The sequence below is a fragment of the Phyllostomus discolor genome, chromosome 1 (assembly GCF_004126475.2).
Source record: "Phyllostomus discolor isolate MPI-MPIP mPhyDis1 chromosome 1, mPhyDis1.pri.v3, whole genome shotgun sequence".
NCBI classification, from domain to species: domain Eukaryota; kingdom Metazoa; phylum Chordata; class Mammalia; order Chiroptera; family Phyllostomidae; genus Phyllostomus; species Phyllostomus discolor.
This window is the reverse complement of record NC_040903.2, coordinates 180,101,725-180,120,251: the sequence shown is the minus strand read 5'-3', so window position 1 is coordinate 180,120,251 and position 18,527 is coordinate 180,101,725. Positions and strand designations below refer to the sequence as shown.

The window sequence follows — 18,527 nt, the reverse complement described above, 5'->3', positions numbered from 1 at the left end:
TTGTTATTCTGTTTCTAAGTTGTTGTTGTCCCTATATTGGTTGTGCAAGGAGGCACAGTGTGTCTACTTATGCCTCCATCTTGGCTGGAAGTCACATCATGCATTTTTAACTAATAAAATAGTGTGGATTCAGAGGTTTTTAATAAAGTATCAAATTTCCATACCTGCAAAAAGAGCTTAAATATTTTAATTGTACATTTGTATTTACATTAATTTCTTTTCAAACATTTTAGGAATTCAAGATGATGAAGTGGCAGAAAGTGTTTCCAGAGATAGGAAGAGGCAGTTACCTTTGGAACTCATATTGGAACTAACAGAAGAGACATTTAATGCAACAGTAATGGCTTCTGACAGCATAGTGCTTTTCTATGCTGGTTGTGAGTATGGATCTTTAGGGGAGACTGTACTACATATTAAGAAATTTAAAGTAGGCAAATTTTATTTTTGCATTCTGTATATTGCACATTGTAAGATGTCATAGCTTTCTTATGTCCCAGGTAGACTGCACATAATAGAACATTTACTTCTAGCTGATTCTGGGGTTGTAAAACTGATTATATATCTGACTTACAAATTGAAGGCTGATGATTAAGTTAGATGTTCAGTTTATTAATTTAGAAAAATTATTGTAATTCAATCTAATGATTTTAATATATTAACAGTTCTTATAGGTTTATAGGAAATGTATTGCTTTTATTATCAAGTAATAGCCATTCAACTATATTCTTTGCAGTATATGAATGCAGAAAATGAGTTGCATTTGGAATCTTCTTAAATGTTTGGAATGATAAATAGCAATTTTGGGAACCCACATAAATCTGTATGTTTCTTATATATAACTATGGGTGCTTTGGAGATGTGCATGTTGTAATATCTGTTGAATTTTTTTTAATGCAGGGCAAGCAGTATCTATGGCATTTCTGCATTCCTACACTGATTTGGCAGTTAAATTGAAAGGTATTGTGCTGTGATATGCATGCTCATTTTCCTGATTCTAATCTGTTTGTAAAACTGTCATGCTAAAGATGAAGGAAACTGCAAAAATTTCAGGTTATTATGTTTTTGTCTGCAAGGTTAGGTTAATTAGCCATGATCTTTAAAATTGCTTAAAAGCATTCATTTTGATTGTCTTCATGTAACTTTCTTTAGTAGAAAGTACAGAGCCCATGTATTGAGTACTTGCTGCCACATAGTTAATCCATAACCTTCGTAGCTTAATTCAGTCATTTAGTAAGCATTTATTGAGTGCCTACTCTGTGCCAATTACTATTAAACATTATTAAATAAGTATTAAATGTTATTAAATATACATTTTACAGATAAGACCCAGTCTTATAGTCTAATCAAAGACACAGGATCTCAGTGTTCTTGAAGCTATACAGTTGGCTCCTCATGGGTCTTTTTATTTTAACTATTCTGTGAAACCTGACCCAGTGGTAGGAAAATAAGAATCCAAGGAATGGGCTTGAACTCAAAACGCCTATGCCACCATCCCAAGAAAGATACAGAAAGTCCTGTTAGTGAGAGAGAGACAGAGACAGAGACAGAGAGAGACAGAGAGGGAGACAGAGAGGGAGAGTGGGTTAGGATAATGTTTTGCCATCATTTTAATGTATCATGCTTCATATCTGTAATATGATTTTTTCCTGTTGCTTTTCTGTAAATAGAAACTATTGTAGTTAAATAGGCTTATTCTTGGCTACTATAGGAATGTATCCACTATTTAGTTTTGGGGGGCACTAGTTTATAGGCAATTTCATTGTTTAGTAAGTTCATTATGGGTAGGTAATCCACCTTATACTGAGCTTACTGTACTTAGTATGCTATCTGACATTGCAGAATATCTGATTTTTAATAATTGTTGAATAAACAAATAACCAAATATAGTAGAGCTTCATAAATTTTGTTTTATTTAGTGGAAAATGTGTACTGGTGCACTGGTCCCAACTTATTTATATATTGGGAACTTTTGTGAACTCAAGAAATTGATTCCAGAAAGTCAACCCTAAATATAACATGTTCTATAGTAATAAAAAATCAAGGATTTTCAAAATCTTTTTTGAAGCATTTCTCTAACATTTTCCTAATCACATTTGATTCAACTTTTGATTATTTCATTACCCAAGTGAAGAGGTGATTAAGTCTTTAGATACTGTGATTCCTAATTTTTTGTCAAGCAAATCCCATTATTCTCTTTCAGTTTATCCTTGATTTAAGTTTCTTTTTTAGGTTCTTCAGCCTTATTGGAAAATTATTAGAAGAAAGGAAAAGAAGGGTAATGAAATATAAACCATAGTAAAATAAGTAATTGGATAATGTCCTGAATAATAGAATTATCTCCCCAGCCTATTTGGTTAGTTGCAAAAAGACAATGGAAAAATATCCTCTTACCTTCTTCTCTATTAATGATAAAGAGATTATCTGACCTTTCGATGCAGGGACTCTGAGTTGTATGTTTGCAGAATAAAAAAGCATATTACCAACCCAGAACTGATTTCCTTTTTCATTTAGTTCATTCTTAATGAGTAACAATTACTTTAGTAATTAGGTATCAGATAAATGGACTTGTGGAAGTTTAGGGGGCTAATGTAGAAATGTATTAGTATAGGTAGCTATAGTGCTTTGTGTCTGTGTTGAAGCCGAAACTGTAACTTTGTAAATTAGGAAAATATTGCACCACTTTGGGCATTTAGTCCTGTATCCTTTCACATTGACTTGGGGAAAAGTCACTTCATTTCTTAATCCAAAACAATGAAAATTATTTTATACTCAGTCACAAGGTGGCAGCAAATGTCAAGTTTTTATACTATAATAGCATCTGTAGCTAAGAGAATCTCCCCCCCCCCTTTAAATTAGGATCCCTATTTGAAATTACTGCATTGATAAAACATATGATATATAATACTTCAGGCATATTAGAGTATTAGACTGTTCCACTTGAAACATGGTTAAATATTGAAACCATTTTATAGGAAAGAAAAATTTTTAATTGCTTAATATAGGTTACCTTACAGTGTTTAATGACATGTATCAGTATTTTTTCTTCAATTTTAAAGATAACATCAAAGTTTTCTATTTGGACTGCAGGGACAGTAACATTTTTAGCCATGGTAGACCTTTTGAGGATGCATATTGAAGGAAAAGAACTGCATTTGTAGCAGCACTATATTCGGTACTTGAGTGACAATATATAATATGGTACTCTATGTTAACAACCATCACTAGATATTTATTGACTAGATAATTAAATAAAGGATAAGAGAACTTTGTAGAGAAGTCACTTAGCAGATATAATTTTAGAAGGAATAAGGGTTTATCTTTGTATGCTCATACAGTATTCAGGTATTAACATATTTTAGTGTAAAATTTAAAATATGTTCATGAAGAAGTATTAGGGTACATTCCAGAAATTTTTATTGTTTACATACTATGTAACCAACATTGTACTAGGCAAAGGAATATAGTGGTAAATATGACAGATTACACCATGCCGTATTATCAGACAGATCGCTAACATTAAATCTAGTGATAAGTTATCACATCTATGTGTATAATTGAGAATCATTTCAAATATAAAAGGAGATTTTTAGTATTAAAAACTTGTGGTGATAAAAATATCAAAATATTGCATTCATAGTTTTCGTCACATGGTTAAGTTTTATCCTGAATTGGTATATTGTACAAAGAGTTCTTCTTTGATCTAATATAATATTAAAGTTTCCTTTTATTAGAATTTATTCCTTCCTTTCACAGCTGAATTGTGTGTTGCTTGGTTTAATTTGGTTTTTGATCTCTTACCTAATGATACGCATATTTTGGAGAACTTTACATATATTATTATAGAACAAGTGGGAATTTCTCTTTGGGTTTCTACTATGTGTTTTCTTAGGCTGAAAAGAAATTATAGGGTTTAGACAGGATGGATCCCTGGAGCCCTGGATGAGTTTCATGTGTGTCAGTTATTCACACTCATATTTAAGGTGTTTCATGTGCAAGGACTGCTCTAGACACTGGAAAGTCAGTGATGAGTGAAATAGACACAGTCCTTATTCTCAGGAAGCTCTCTTGGTAGAAATAGACTTTAATCAGATAGCCACACAAATGAGTATATAATTACATAATGAGGTAAAGAAAGAAGCATGTTTCTGTAGGAGCATAGGAACTTGATATAGATCAGTGTGTCCAGGAAGGCTTTCTTGAAGTAGTCACACATGCAGAGACATGAAGGGATGAGAAAGACTGATCTCTATAAAGGTTGGTGGGGTGGGTTGTTAACAAAACAGGTTTGACTTTTGAATAGATGCTTTTAGTTTCAGTGTAGACATACTGAATTCAGAGAGATTAATTATAAACCTATTGTTATCCAGGAGAAATAATGACTAGAGTAGTGGTAGTAAAGAGGAATGGACAAAAAAAAAAATAGGTATTTCAAATGTAGTTAGTAAAATTGACAGGATAGCAGATTGACTTGATTAGACATGGGGAAGTTAGAAAGGGGAGGCATGGAAGATGATACTTTGTTTTCTGAGTTGTGCAAGAATGGCAGCGTTCACCAATATATTCAGCAAGTAAACCATGTTTAGTTTTAGACATACTGAATTTGAGGATGTTTCCTTTCAAATGGAAATAAATGTGTCAGTAAGAATACATGGGTCTGGAGCTTTCAGGAGAAGCATGGGCCAAAGATAAAAATTTAAGACTCATTAGATAGGCGATGATTTTTGATATTGTCTAAGATGAGAGTGTAAAGCAAGTAGAGAAAGCAGCATAAACTGATCCTTGAGGAATCCCACCTCAGCTGGCATAAGGACCTGCCAAAGGAACAAAAAGGAGCAGCAGGAGAGGTGAGAGGAAAGCCAGTAGGGGAAGGTGTTGCAAAAGTCAAGCAAAGAGAGTTCCACAGCACGGTTTCGTGCTGCTGAGAGGTTAAAAAAAGGGTGGGATATAAAAATATTGAGAAATTTCAACTGAGTTTTCTACATTAATATTTATAAAATGTGTGTTTTTCCTTCTACTTAGGTGCATCCACTATGCTGCTTACTAGAATAAACTGTGCAGATTGGCCTGATACATGTAATAAACAAAATGTGACTGAATTTCCTGTTGTAAAGATGTACAAGGAAGGTGAAAACCCAGTATCTTATAGTGGTATGTTAGGAACTGAAGAGCTCCTAAAATTTATCCAGCTGTAAGTATTCAGCTTCACCCTCAGATTTTACATGTTTAGGTCTGTAAGACTTCTAATTACCATATGTTGTTGACACACTTTGAATGGGTTAGGAGGGATACTAGAATTGGAATCTCAGGATGAGCTGTGGTAGAGCTCATCCATATTCCATCACTTTGGAGAGATAGAAATTTTGTTTAATGAGGGTGACATTTTTGCTTGTTTAGAATAGTATTTTTTTTATTTGGTTGGAAGTTTATCTTGAGGCATATGGTCTTTTTTCTAAGTTCAGTATTTTTATCATTTTACAAGCTGAAAAGTATTTTTAAAAATTAATTTTCAGTATAATTATGTATTCTAGCAACAGGATTTCATGCCCAGTGAACATAACATCTATACAAGAAGCAGAAGAATATTTAAGTGGGGAGTTGTATAAAGACCTGATCATCAATTCTAGTGTGTCAGCACTGGGACTGTTTAGTCCAACCATGACAACAGGTAAGTAGAATTGAAATTTTAAATTATATAATACATAGTTAAAAACTCATTTGCTAGTTTTAAAAAAAGAGTTACTGTTTTTTTAAATGACAGAGAACTCAAATTATAGAAGGTTTTGAAAACACAGAAATTTGAATAAAAATCTATAATCTAATTAGAGTTGTTGAATTTTAGTGTAATTTCTTCCCTCTTTCTCTGTATGCCTATGTATTGCATATTTACATATGTTTTAATGAAATTGGGCTAGTATATGTATCCAAGTTAGATTCTTGCTGTTCTTATTTAGAATTACATGGGTACATTTTTTCATGTAAGTAATATTCTTCAGAAACATCATGGCTGAATATACTATAATGTATTTAACTATCTACTAACAATAATATTTGTTTTCTTTTTTCTTTTTGCTGTATGTAAACAATATTCTTATTTATGAGTTTCTGTGAAGATTTTAGACTGTTTAATGGATATAGATTCCCAGTAGGGGAATCACTTTGTCTTCTATAAACTGTATGTGTTATTCATTTTTTAAAATGGGGTTTTATTGCTTCTCTATTACTGTGAATTACTATGAGATTTTTACATATTAAGGATATTAAGCTTTTGTCATTTTTTTCAGTTATTTTCCTCCAGTTGTTTGCTTTTTCACTTTGCTTAATAGTAATTTTACATGTAGCAGTTTAAAATTGTTTTCAAATTTATTGATTTTGAGATTTCTTCCATTGCTTTTAGCTGTAGAAATCCTCTATTGTCATTATCAATTAAGATTCACCTGTATTTTCTTCTTGCTTAATTTATATTTTCCTACTGTAATTTATATAGTGTTTTTGCTTTGAATATTTTTTTAAAAACCATGATAAAATACACATAAAATTTATCATCTTAACCACTTTTAAGTGTATAGATAGCTAGTGTTAAATATATTTACATTGTTGTGCAACTAATCTCCAGAAGTTTTTCATCTTGCAAAACTGAAACTATGCCTGTTGAACGACTCAACATTTTTGCTAGCCTCTGACAACTACTATTCTACTTTCTGTCTCTTATGAATTCGACTACTCTAGGAGCCTCATATAAGTGGAATCATACAGTATAAGGGAGGACCCCAAAAGACTGGAATTATCTTCTGGAGGGTGAGCCCTTATAGTATATAGGGTTCTCCTGCTAAGTGGGTGTTTTAGAAACCCATCTGTATCAGTGTACCAATTGGCATTGATGTGGGAAGTTGAATTCAGCTTCAGTGAATTTTTTGTAGACTCTTTCTATGTGTTTGCCATTTCATGATGGGTAATTTACAAGCATACCTGCCCACATCGCACTGAGTGTTCAACAGTTTTTGACCAAAAATGGCATGACCCCCATGCCCCACCCTCCCTATTCACCCAATTGCCCCAAGCAAGTTTTGATGAAAAATTAAAACATCCTTAAAGGGAAATGTTTTTGCCAGTGTGGAAGGGGTAAAACAAAAAAAACAAAAGAAGCATGAAAAGACATCAGAATCAGTGAATTCAAAAACTGTTTTGAGCAGTGGAAAAAAATGTGTGGATAGGTGTATTGCATTAAATGGAGAGTACTTTGAAGGTGACTGAAGTTTAAACATGTAAGAATAAATACACAATTTTTTATAAATAAATTCTAGATTTTCATGTGTCCCCCCTCATATTTATCTTTTCTGATTGGTGTATTTTACCAAGTATAATGTCTTTAAAGTTTATGTGTTGTAGCATGTTGTCAGCATATCTGTTGTCAGCATTTCCTTCCTTTCAAGGCTGAAAAATATTCCGCTGTATGGATATAACACATTTTATTTATCCATTCATCTGTCAATAGACATTTGGTTGTTTCCACCTCTTGGTATTATGGATAATGCTGCTCTGAACATGGATGTACAAATATCTCTTCAAGAGCCTGCTTTCAGTTCTTTTGTATATATATATACATAAGTAGAATTTCTGGAACATACTGTAATTCTATTTTTAATTTTTTGAGGAACTACCATGCTGTTTTCCATAGTGGCTATACCATTTTATATTCCTACCAACAGTATAGAAGGGTTCTAGTTTCTCCACATGCTCACCTGAACTTGTTATTTTCTGTTTTTTTTAATAGTAGCCATCCTAATGGGTTTGAGGTGATGACTCATTGTGGTTTTGATATGCATTTCCCTAACTGTGTGATGATTAGTGATGTTAAGTATCTTTTCATGTGCATGTTGGCCATTTGTATATCTTCTTTAGAGAAATGTCTATTCAAGTCCTATGCCTAGCTTTAATTGGGTGGTGGTTGTTGAATTGCAGGAGTTCTTTATATATTGTTTATTATTTCCTTATCATATGACTTGCAGATATTTTTCTCCTATTTCATAGGCTGCCTTTTCACTATGTTGATTGTGTCTTTTGATTTCTTTTTCCTTTCCAAAAGTATTTAACTATTTAGATCTTTTCATGCATGGTATGAGGTTAGGGTCCAACTTAATTTTTGTCTAAATAGTTAACAATTGTTCTTTTTTTTCTGCTTTTTTTGATTCCACCATCACTTTTTGTGACCCCACTGCTACCATATTAAATCCACATCTGTATGTATGTGTATATCTCTGCTCAAATGTTTTCTATTTTGTTCATTTTACCTATTAATACTTAATGTCGGTTTTATAATACATGTTGAACTTAGTTTTAAAATATATGATTGGGTAAAGTCTTTTATTTATCTTTTTATATATATTTTTTGCCTATAAACTCTTTCAGATGAACTTTAGCCATTTATATGTATTGTCTACACTTATTTGGATGCCTGTTTTATGCTTTATTGATATTTCTTTAGTTAGTTTTTATTTATTTATTTTTCTATATTCTGTATGCTTCTTTGGTTTTATATTCCCCAAGGCTAAAGATAAAGATGTTTTTTGAAAAAAAAACAAACAAAACCTATTGGAATCTATACAATTAAAGACGATTTCAATGATTTTGAGTCCCTCTTACGGAAGATGAGGATGCTTTTAATTTCTTCTGTGGTCTCTTTCTCTATATCAGCCTCTATGCTCATATTATAGGCTCAGATTATCATTATTGATGAATTTTTGTTTCTTTATATATTACTCTTTTTAGAACTATTTTTCCCCAACATACTATTATGAAATTTTGCCAACATATACAAAGTTGAAAGAATTTTACAGTAAACTCCAATATACCTTGGTCATCTGGACTTTACCATTAGTATTTAACTATACTTGCTTTAACATATACCTTTTATCTATCCATCCTTCCATCCATCAATTAATTGATCTTATTTTGGATGCATTTTAAATTAACATTTTTGCATTCAGCTTTGATACAGTGCTTATATCAATTAATTAGAGTTTTATTTATAGCCTTATACTATAGTGTTCTTTTAATATCCCAAATTCTCTGTTCTTAGACTCTTACTCTTTATTCCATTCTTGCTTCATAGGAATGTGCCTTTCAGTAATTTTATTTATTAAAAAATATTTTTTATTCTCACCCAAGGACATTTTTTTTTCATTGCTTTTGGTTGGGGGCAGTACTTGGAAGGGGAAGAAGAGAGAGAAAGAGGCAGTGGGGAGAGAAACATCGATGTGAGAGAGAAACATTGATTGCTTGCCTTCTTGTACATGCCCTAATGGGGGATCAAACCTGCAATCTGGATATGTGCCCTAACCAGGAATCAAGCCCATGACCTTTTAGTCTATGGGATGAAGCTTCAACTGAGCCACACCAGTTAGGGTTATTTGTTTGTTTGTTTGTTTGTTTAGAGGGACAGGGAGGGAGGGAAAGAGAAATAGAAACAGAAACATCAGTCTGTTGTTCCACTTATTTCTGCACTCGTTGGTTGATTCTTGTACATGTCCTCACTGGGGATCAAACTTGCAACCTTGGTGCATGGGGATGACTCTCTAACCAACTGAGCTATTTGGCCAGGGCTTTCCAGTAACTTTAAAAGAAAGGGTGGTACATACACATAGGGAATTTTTTCTGACCCATAGTACTGCTTAGAATGTTATTCTCTTGTCTTTGTGTATGGATGGCCTCCTGACTGGGTCATGAAATCCTTAGCCTTAGTGTTTTCCTCACATACATCTACCATTTATTTAGTGAATCTTCCCCCTTCTTATTTCTCCTTCACTTAAAATGTATTCCAAATTCTGAAGGAAATCTTTTAAGGATATTTGTATGGGAAGAGGATTCCCATGTTTGGCATTATATCTGTATATGATACTATTACTTACTACATTTTGCTTTGTGTACGTCTGTCTAGTACTTACTTATTCCCCTCCAGTTTGTCTTCAAATTCTTTTAAATTAAAAGACAAAAGAGCTTACTACAAAGAAATGATAAGAATGTTCATGTGTGCATTGTGGCTTACCATGTTGAAAGGAAAATCCTAGAGGGCGTAGTTTGTAGTTTGTGTTTTCTTTATGAAAAATTGTGAAGTGAATGAGTCTGTGTTTTACTCCTTTGTTTTTCCCTTTCTAATGTTTTTGCCCCCACTGTTGACTTAGTCTCCTGTCTACCTCAGGTGCCTGGTGCCTGGAAGTTCTCATTTATTACTTCCATTGGGCCTCCTTCCAAAAAGAGTTAGTCTTCAGATAGTAAAAAGCACAAATACAATAAAATCATTAAAAGCGTAGGAGTTAAGCAATAAAAGTGCAGGGGATAATTGTGTAGAACATCTAAGAAAACACTGCAATTGATCATAAAACTTAGCCTTCAACAATTTGGTAGCAACCAGAAACAATAAAGTGAAAGTTTTGTCATTTTCTCAAGTTAGGATGTTGACTCATCCGTAGAGAAAACTTTTTCTTGATTGTAAATGCTGAGAGGAATTTTTCGTTTACACACACACACACACACACACATAAAATCAGTATAAGGAACAGTGTACTTGATTGCATTTCTATAAAAATGATGATAATTTATATGTAATTGTATTTCAAAAAAGTCAAAAGTATATTATTAAATTATATACAAGTAGTTCTGGTGTGCCAGAATGATGTGATCTGGATGTGATACTTTGTTATTATTTCACTGGATTGATTATTTCCAGTCTTTTCTGTCAGGTATTCATTCCTTTTCTTCTTCTTCTTTTTACCATATAAAAGTTAACTACTGACATTTTCTGAGCACTAATTTTATATCAGATATTAATTTGTTGTTTATATAGATTCTAATGATTTGAAGACTAAAATAATGTGAATTCCATGAGGGCGAAATTTCTCTCTTGCCAGGTCCCTCTACTTGCAAGTTGCTATTTTTTCCTTTGTAAATAATAAGTTATCTTATTATGGGGATATAATTTAAAACTCTGTAAATGTCCTATTTCTCATTATAATTTTGCACTTCAGTTTCAGGATTGAAAGAGCTATTACTATGATGGTTCCCAAGTGGAAAATTTCTAACTCCATTATTCTTTTTATATTTATTAGCTGTAAGACCTTTCCTGTCTCATTTATCAGTGTGGGCACCTGAGTTATTTTATTCAGTGGTTTATAACCATTTACTATCATTAGTTTGCTCGAATTTGGTCAGTGGGAGCTTCAATCTGACTCATGCCTTTCTGGCATGTTTCCATCGTGTTTTGAATATGTCCTTTTGGCACAAGATGTTCCCAGCCCCATTTCTGGAATCAGCCATTTCTCCAAGGAGTCCAGGTTCCTGTTAGAGGAATACTGAATTTAGAAATCAAAATCTAGCAGTCAGGAGTGCTTTTACTTACTGGAGTGTTCTTCTCAACTCTTGCTGACAGAGTTAAAATATATATATGTGTGTGTGTATGTGTATAAATATAAGTATTCAGTAAGTATAACAGTGGAAAAAAGCCATATTGCTAAATTATTTATTTTATGCAATTAAAATGTGCTTACAGTTAAACAAGTAAATATTGTAGTTCACCACAATATTACATCTCAAATATATTTATAGTAGTTAAAATGTTTTATTTATTTAAACATTTATTCCTTATATTTGGAGTTGCCATGTACTCAGACATATATGCAGTTTTCACCTCCTATGAGGAGAATATGCCTGATTTTAAACATTCAGAGGAAAATTTACACTCTGACTTGTGGAAATGGATATATAGCTGAGGCCTATATTCTTAATTGCTCCAATCAAACAAGAAACTTAAGATTTATGAAGAAATGAATTCATGAGGAACCTTTTAAGAAACATATTCATGAGCAGAGAGGCTTCTGTATGTAGAAATTACTGGGAACATTAGTATAATTTCCCAGTGTTACTTTTCAAAAAAGAAAAGAAGAAACGGAAACAGTTCTATTATATCATTGCTTTAATGATATAATAATGATCAATTAATGACCAGAATTCATTCTTGTCTTCTCTTAGAATGAAAGTATAGTCACTCAGTCCATTCTAGTTGCTTAATGTTCTTATGAAGCTTTTCTACTTGGTGTAGTACAAGTTGGAGAAAATATTTTAATGGATTATTAGTTCCTTGTTAAAATTGTGATTATAAGTAGGCTCTCAGTGCTGCCTATTGGCTGACTATGCTGCTCTAGTAACTTTGCTTTCCTATAAGACAGTGTTTCTAAATCTTGTGGAAAGTATGCATCCTTTTTTAAAGAAAATAATCTTGTGGTTACCTGATGTTAACAGTTTTGATGCTTACATCCTGATTATACTATTGTATGCTAAGGTAAAGATCTTTTGAGTTCAGCATACCCAACTTGCTAGGTGCTTTATGACTCAAATATTTCATCGTTGTTTTGTATTTGAACTACTCTGAACCAAATGATAGCAGCTAGCTGAGCTGTCATTTGGCCTCCTTTTGGAAAGAATATGTCACTTATATAAGTCTATCTCTGCTCTTTTCTCATTAGTTTACAACTTTTTAATTTATATTTGCTTCTTAGTTATCAGATACTCATTAACATGATCCAGAATATGCTATTATTTATGAAAATGTATTCAGAAATCTATAGACATAATAGCATTAATTTTGAATATCTGTAGCCTAACAAATAAGAAAAAACAAATCAATCAAGATTTAAAAATAACAAAGATTACAGAAAATACAGAAAATTTAAAAAAGATACAAATCCCTCCTAACTGCAGAACCCTAACACAGATTCTGTTAAGAGGACTACAATTTCCAGTCTTCTATTATTGTTTATGCAAATAGGTTCTTTTAAATCGTGTAATTATAATGTGTATATTTGCTTCTCTTTCCAGGCTACGTATAGGGGAGCTGTCTCCATTTACTCTGCCTTAGGAATATATTGAAAAAAGCAAAAAAAATTTATCCAGTAAATCTGTATGATTAGAATGCTATAAATCTTATAAATTTAGAGTACATTTGTTTAGAGAACCATAGTTGCATTGCATCAATTTACATTTCTGTAATCAAATGTCATTAAAACAGTACAGATTTATTTTAGAACTACTAAGTTATATAAGGTCTGCACTCAAATATTTGTCTTCATAATTAATGAGTAACAAATTACTGTCATTTATAAACCTGCTCATCACTTGAATAGCACACATAATTTTAAAGATTTCATTTTTTGTCTTGTCTATGTATTTTTAGCAAAAGAACGTTTCACTGAAGCAGGAAAATTGCTTAAAGGATATGTTATCACTGGAATTTATTCTGAAGAAGATGTTTCGATACTGTAAGTTTATTGGTGTTCTAATTTTAGGGAGGAAGAAGTTTGCAAAATTATACATTGCTTGTTTTTACACAGTTGACAAAGAAGATAGGGCAGCAGCACAGCAGTTTTTAATTTTCTTCTAGGGAGATATGGGAGGTAATACCTGGCTATTTAGAATTTTTAGATATTCTTTTACCTCAGGCTAGCTCCCCCAAAGGGGCAGACTTGGATTCATATTATTTCATCTTCCTATAAAAAACTTTTCTTTTTGGGTTCAATTACCTGCAATTTTGATTCTTTGGAATTGTCATTTTTTTTTAGGGAGGAGGATTTTACTTCTTGGGTGCCTGGGTTTTGATTTGCCACCAAGATATTTATAAAAATCAAACTTTTTCCAGATTTCTCTCAGAGTTTTAATTGATGCAACTATACCTGATAGTTCTACCTAATTTTAAATTACTGTTAACATACTTTAATAGTGGCTTTTTAAAGCCACTTAAGTTGCTCTATTTGTAGAATTTGGGGCTCCTGTGAACTACCAAATATATCAGCTGCCGCAGAGTGAAGGACTTAACTGAAAATTTGGGGTTGATCACATTCTGCATAATGGCTCATTTGCAGGTGCAAGTAAAGTTGTTAAGCCCAATGGTTTATCTTTCTTAATTTCTTCTTTTTTTTTAAAGCTAATATTGATTTGTCTTTTAGGCCTTATTTTTTTTTAAAGATTTTATTTATTTATTTTTGGAGAGGGAAGGGAGGGAGATAGAGAGAGAGACATCAATGTACGGTTGCTGGGGGTTATGGCCTGCAACCCAGGAATGTACCCTGGCTGGGAATCGAACCTGCGACACTTTGGTTCGCAAGCCCGCACTCAATCCACTGAGCTATGCCAGCCAGGGCCTTTCTTAACTTCTGACTGTGATATTTCTAATTGTGATTTCTGAACTTAAGTTTTTTATGCTGAACACTGGTAACATATGCTCTTGATGATCAAGCTCCTGTTCTATCCATGAAATCAGTACTTTTTTAAAAGTACTGAACGCCAGATCTTTAGGGAATATGAGACCTGTTCACCTGACACATATACAGTCACCCACTGTCTTCTCTGCTTTCTTTGTGCATTTATGGTCTAAAAAGCAAGATGAGTCATTTTTCAGGGTATGTTTTGTTTATAACCCACTGATCAAACCAGGGATTTGCAGGTGATCCGAAGACAGTCCTCTCTGCCAGTACTTACATTGTGATAATGTCTGTACTTTGTTCTAACATGAATTAAGTTTAAGTTTTTACACGATATGAATGTGACTATATCACTGGTAATTTCACACGAAGCATTTTTTTCTGTTTAATTTAGTGATTTTTCTTTTAGGTTTAGTTAGCAAAAGTAGTGACTGGAGGGATCAGGTTTGAGTTCTGTTTCAGTGGAGAAAGCACAGACTGCATCTGGAGTACCTCAGTTTGAATTCTCTCTCAGCTATTTATCACTCTCTGAGTCCTGGTTTCCTCTTCTGTAAGATGGAGGTGGTAGTGGCTACTTTATAGGGCTGTTCTGAGGGTTAAATGAAAATGTAAACTAAAAGCACTTGGCATAGCACCTGCAAATAGTAGATTTCTAATAAATGCCCATCTTGCCCAGCACATGGTGAATAGTTCAGAAAGCTGAGAACTATTCAGTGTGTTCCTAATCCTATTTAGACATTATCTTGGTGAGTTAATTGTCTAGAAAAAATTTTGGGTAGATTGTTATCTGTTTCTTTCTTTTAATCTAGGTCGTCAAGGCTACAGAAGATAGATTTGTATGTAAATTGAGTTCATTTTTTCCTTGATAATATAGGGCTTCTCATTTGCTGCCTTTCATGTGGCCCCTTGGCCTCATTGTTTGTTTTTGTTGACTTACTATAGTTCAGTTGAAATTTTTAAATATATATTTCTCCATAGGTCAAATAAATATACTGCAACTCTTCCAGCCCTGCTGCTTGCCAGACACAAAGAAGGCAAAGTCGAGAGCATTCCATTAGCTAACACCCATGCGCAACAAATGGTTCAAATAATAACAAATGCATTACTGGAAACATTTGTGAGTATATTTTATAATAAGGATGTTATTTGAAATAAGGATATCTAGATCAGTTAAAGGTAGTTTATTTTAATCTGTGGTTTTCCAGCTTTTGTCGGCATAGGGCATGGTGTTTGTGAGCTGAAGATTCATTGGGTTGCTCTGTTTTATTATTTAGTCATTATGCATAAAGCTTCTCTAGTCTGCTGCCAAAAGTTCACATGTCTTTGGATTATTTTTATTGCTGAGACCAGTGTGGCTGGTGGCCAGCTGAAGTACTTAATCTAGGTTAAAACTTGGTATAAAGCACATGGAGTCAGTCTGCTCAGCTTCAGATCCTTGCTTGATTCCCTACCAGCAGTGTGTTAACTTCTTGCCATCTCACTTTTCACATGTGTAAAATGTAGGTGATAGTAGCACTGCAGAGTATTATTATAAGGAATGAGATTTCTATTCAGTGTTTGGCCCCTGGTAAACATTCAACTAATGTTTTTATTATTTATTCAGTTTTAGATCGAAATACTGAGTTATGAAAAAAGGCCTTTTTCAGTGCTTTGCATAATAGTGGATTCAGGGGTGCAAGATGTAATCTGCATTTCTTGATTTCACTTGTTTTAAATTTATATTAAATGTAACTAAATTATTGTAAGTTTATGCTTTTCTCCAATTATAAATTAACATAAGGTACACTTTTATCAGGTATACATACTGAACAGATATCTTGTTTTTAGTTGTTGTGATGATCTAAATGACATTACATTTTAGGCTCAAATAAATGACTGTAGTTTTAATTATTAAATCTTTTTGTCACCTTAGTTCTGTTCCTCACTGCTCTCCTCCAATTAAAGTTAAACATTATAGTAGTTAAATTATTAATATTTTCAGGATGTAGTTTTCTAAATTATTTACTAAAGTTACAGTTTTGTGTTTAATAACATGTTATTAAATATTTCTTTAGCAAATACATCATATAATATTTTTGGTATTATTATAAGCCTTTAACTATTTTTTTCCAGATAATATAGAAAGCTATAAAGAAGAAAATCAGAATCAATCTCTTTAACCAAATTTAAATTTGGGGATATATTATCCCAAACTTAAAAAAATTCCATGTATATATATATATCTGTGTGTGTGTGTGTGTGTTTGTCTTTTTATATATTAAGGGATATTTTAATCAAGAAGTAAAGATAGGCATATTGTTTTTTAATTTTAATTTTTATATTTTTAAAGATTTTATTTATTTATTTATTTTTAGAGAGTGGGTAAGGGAAGGAGAAAGAGAAGGAGAGAAAGATCAATGTGTGAGTGATACATTAGTTGGTTGCCTCTCACATGCCCCCAACTGGGGACCTGGCCTGCTACCCAGGCATGTGCCTTGACTGGGAATTGAACTGGTGACCTTTCACTTCGCAGGCTAACACTCAATCCACTGAACCACACCAGCCAAGGCAGGCATATTGGTTTTTTAATATTCTGTCATATTAAAAAACATAATTTATTTAATAGTTTTCTGTTGAGGAATATTTACATTGTCTTTAATTTGTTGTTTTACTCAGGGATTGTCCTTATAGATAATGTTTAGGTGTTTCCATGATTACATACTTATGGTGAATTCATAGAATTTGAATTGCTATTCCAAAGGATAGGCACATTTTTTAAGGCTTCTGATACTTATTACTGTTTTACCCAACAGAAGATTCATATCATTTTGCTCTTTTTGCCTAACTGATAAAAATGAGTATCTTTTTTTTTCTTTTTTTTTAAGATTTTATTTATTTATTTTTAGTGAGGGAAGGGAGGGAGAAAGGGAGAGAGAGAGAAACATCAATGTGCGGTTGCAGGGGGCCATGGCCTGCAACCCAGGTATGTGCCCTGACTGGGAATCGAACCTGCAATGCTTTGGTTCGCAGCCTGCACTCAATCCACTAAGCTTTGCTAGCCAGGGCTTTTTTCTTTAAGATTATCATCATTAAGGCTGAGAAACTTGGGGCAAACTTAACTCTCAAAATCTGTTTATAGTTTAGGCAAACATGATAAGCATTGTGACAGTGTTTCAGTACAATGTTTTGGTTTGCAGTGTACTACTAAATACTTGAAAAGCTATAATAAAAATTATTTTGTTTTTAGTTTATGACCTTTCCCTAAATTGAAAAACCCTCAAGTGGTTGTTAAATTTCCTAAAGTTTCTCTGTGTTAGAGGTTTAAGTCTGAAGCATGTAGTGACTGCAACAACTAGCAAGAAGTAAGCTCATCTTTTGGCCTGCACTGAGGTACTAGAAAGACTCTGGTTCCTTTATCTGGATGGGAAAGAGTGGATGACCAAAGGGTAAATATTTTTTATATGGCAGCAAATTCTTATTTTAGTGAACCTGATGAAAATTAACCCAAGTAAATAATGCCCCCAAATAAAATACATGATAACTATATAAGCAGTGATATATCCCAGGTGGTCACACTTAGAACTAGTTATTAGGAAATATGTTTGGTACATTTCTCTAATACATTGAGTTCCTTTGATATGCTTTTACTATGAATAAGAATACCACAGATCAAGATGGTATGCCTCCTTGACTTCCAGTCAAGATGGAGGCATAGTTAAACACAACTCATCTCCTCACACAACCACAGCAAAAATTACAACTTATCTATAAAACAGCTATCACCCAGAATCATAAAAAAATCAAGCTGTATGGAAGCCCGACAACCAGGGAATTAAAGAAGTCACATTCATCCAGATGGGTAGGAGGGGCGGAGATGCAGAATGTGAGGTCCCACACCCACATGTGGTGGATAAAACTCAGGAGGGATACCTCAGGAATGAAGGATTCTAGCCCCATACCAAACCACCTAGCCCAGGGTTACAATACCAGGAAGATAAGTCCCCACAACTTCTGGCAGTAAAAACCAATGGGGGTTGGGATGGTGGGAGAAACTGCGGGATTCTCAGGCTTCTGCTCTTAAAGGGCCTACAAAGGACTTGGGACTTATGCAGACTCACTCCCTCTGGACTCCAGCACTGGGGTAGCAGTGGGAAGGGTGCCAGTGGCATATGGAGAGAATCTAAAGTGTCCAGCATTGGGGTGAGTGCTAGGGATTAGATTCCTCACAGACAAAACTCCAGAGACCAGGCAGTGACTGTTGTCCATTTTCTGAGCCCTCCCACAAAGTCACAGAGTGGCAAT

General features: G+C 33.4%; 1 protein-coding gene across 2 annotated transcripts in view; it reads left to right on the top strand.

Annotated features, from left to right (window-relative positions):
* TXNDC16 (thioredoxin domain containing 16) overlaps positions 1-18,527 on the top strand; it is a 74,652-nt gene that overhangs the window by 41,608 nt on the left and 14,517 nt on the right. For both annotated transcript variants that reach the window (XM_028507854.1, XM_036010066.1), the window contains 6 exons: positions 234-377; positions 898-957; positions 5,020-5,188; positions 5,529-5,665; positions 13,223-13,307; positions 15,225-15,363. In XM_028507854.1, coding sequence (XP_028363655.1) covers positions 234-377; positions 898-957; positions 5,020-5,188; positions 5,529-5,665; positions 13,223-13,307; positions 15,225-15,363 — 734 coding nt within the window. The remainder of the gene's footprint in view (positions 1-233; positions 378-897; positions 958-5,019; positions 5,189-5,528; positions 5,666-13,222; positions 13,308-15,224; positions 15,364-18,527) is intronic.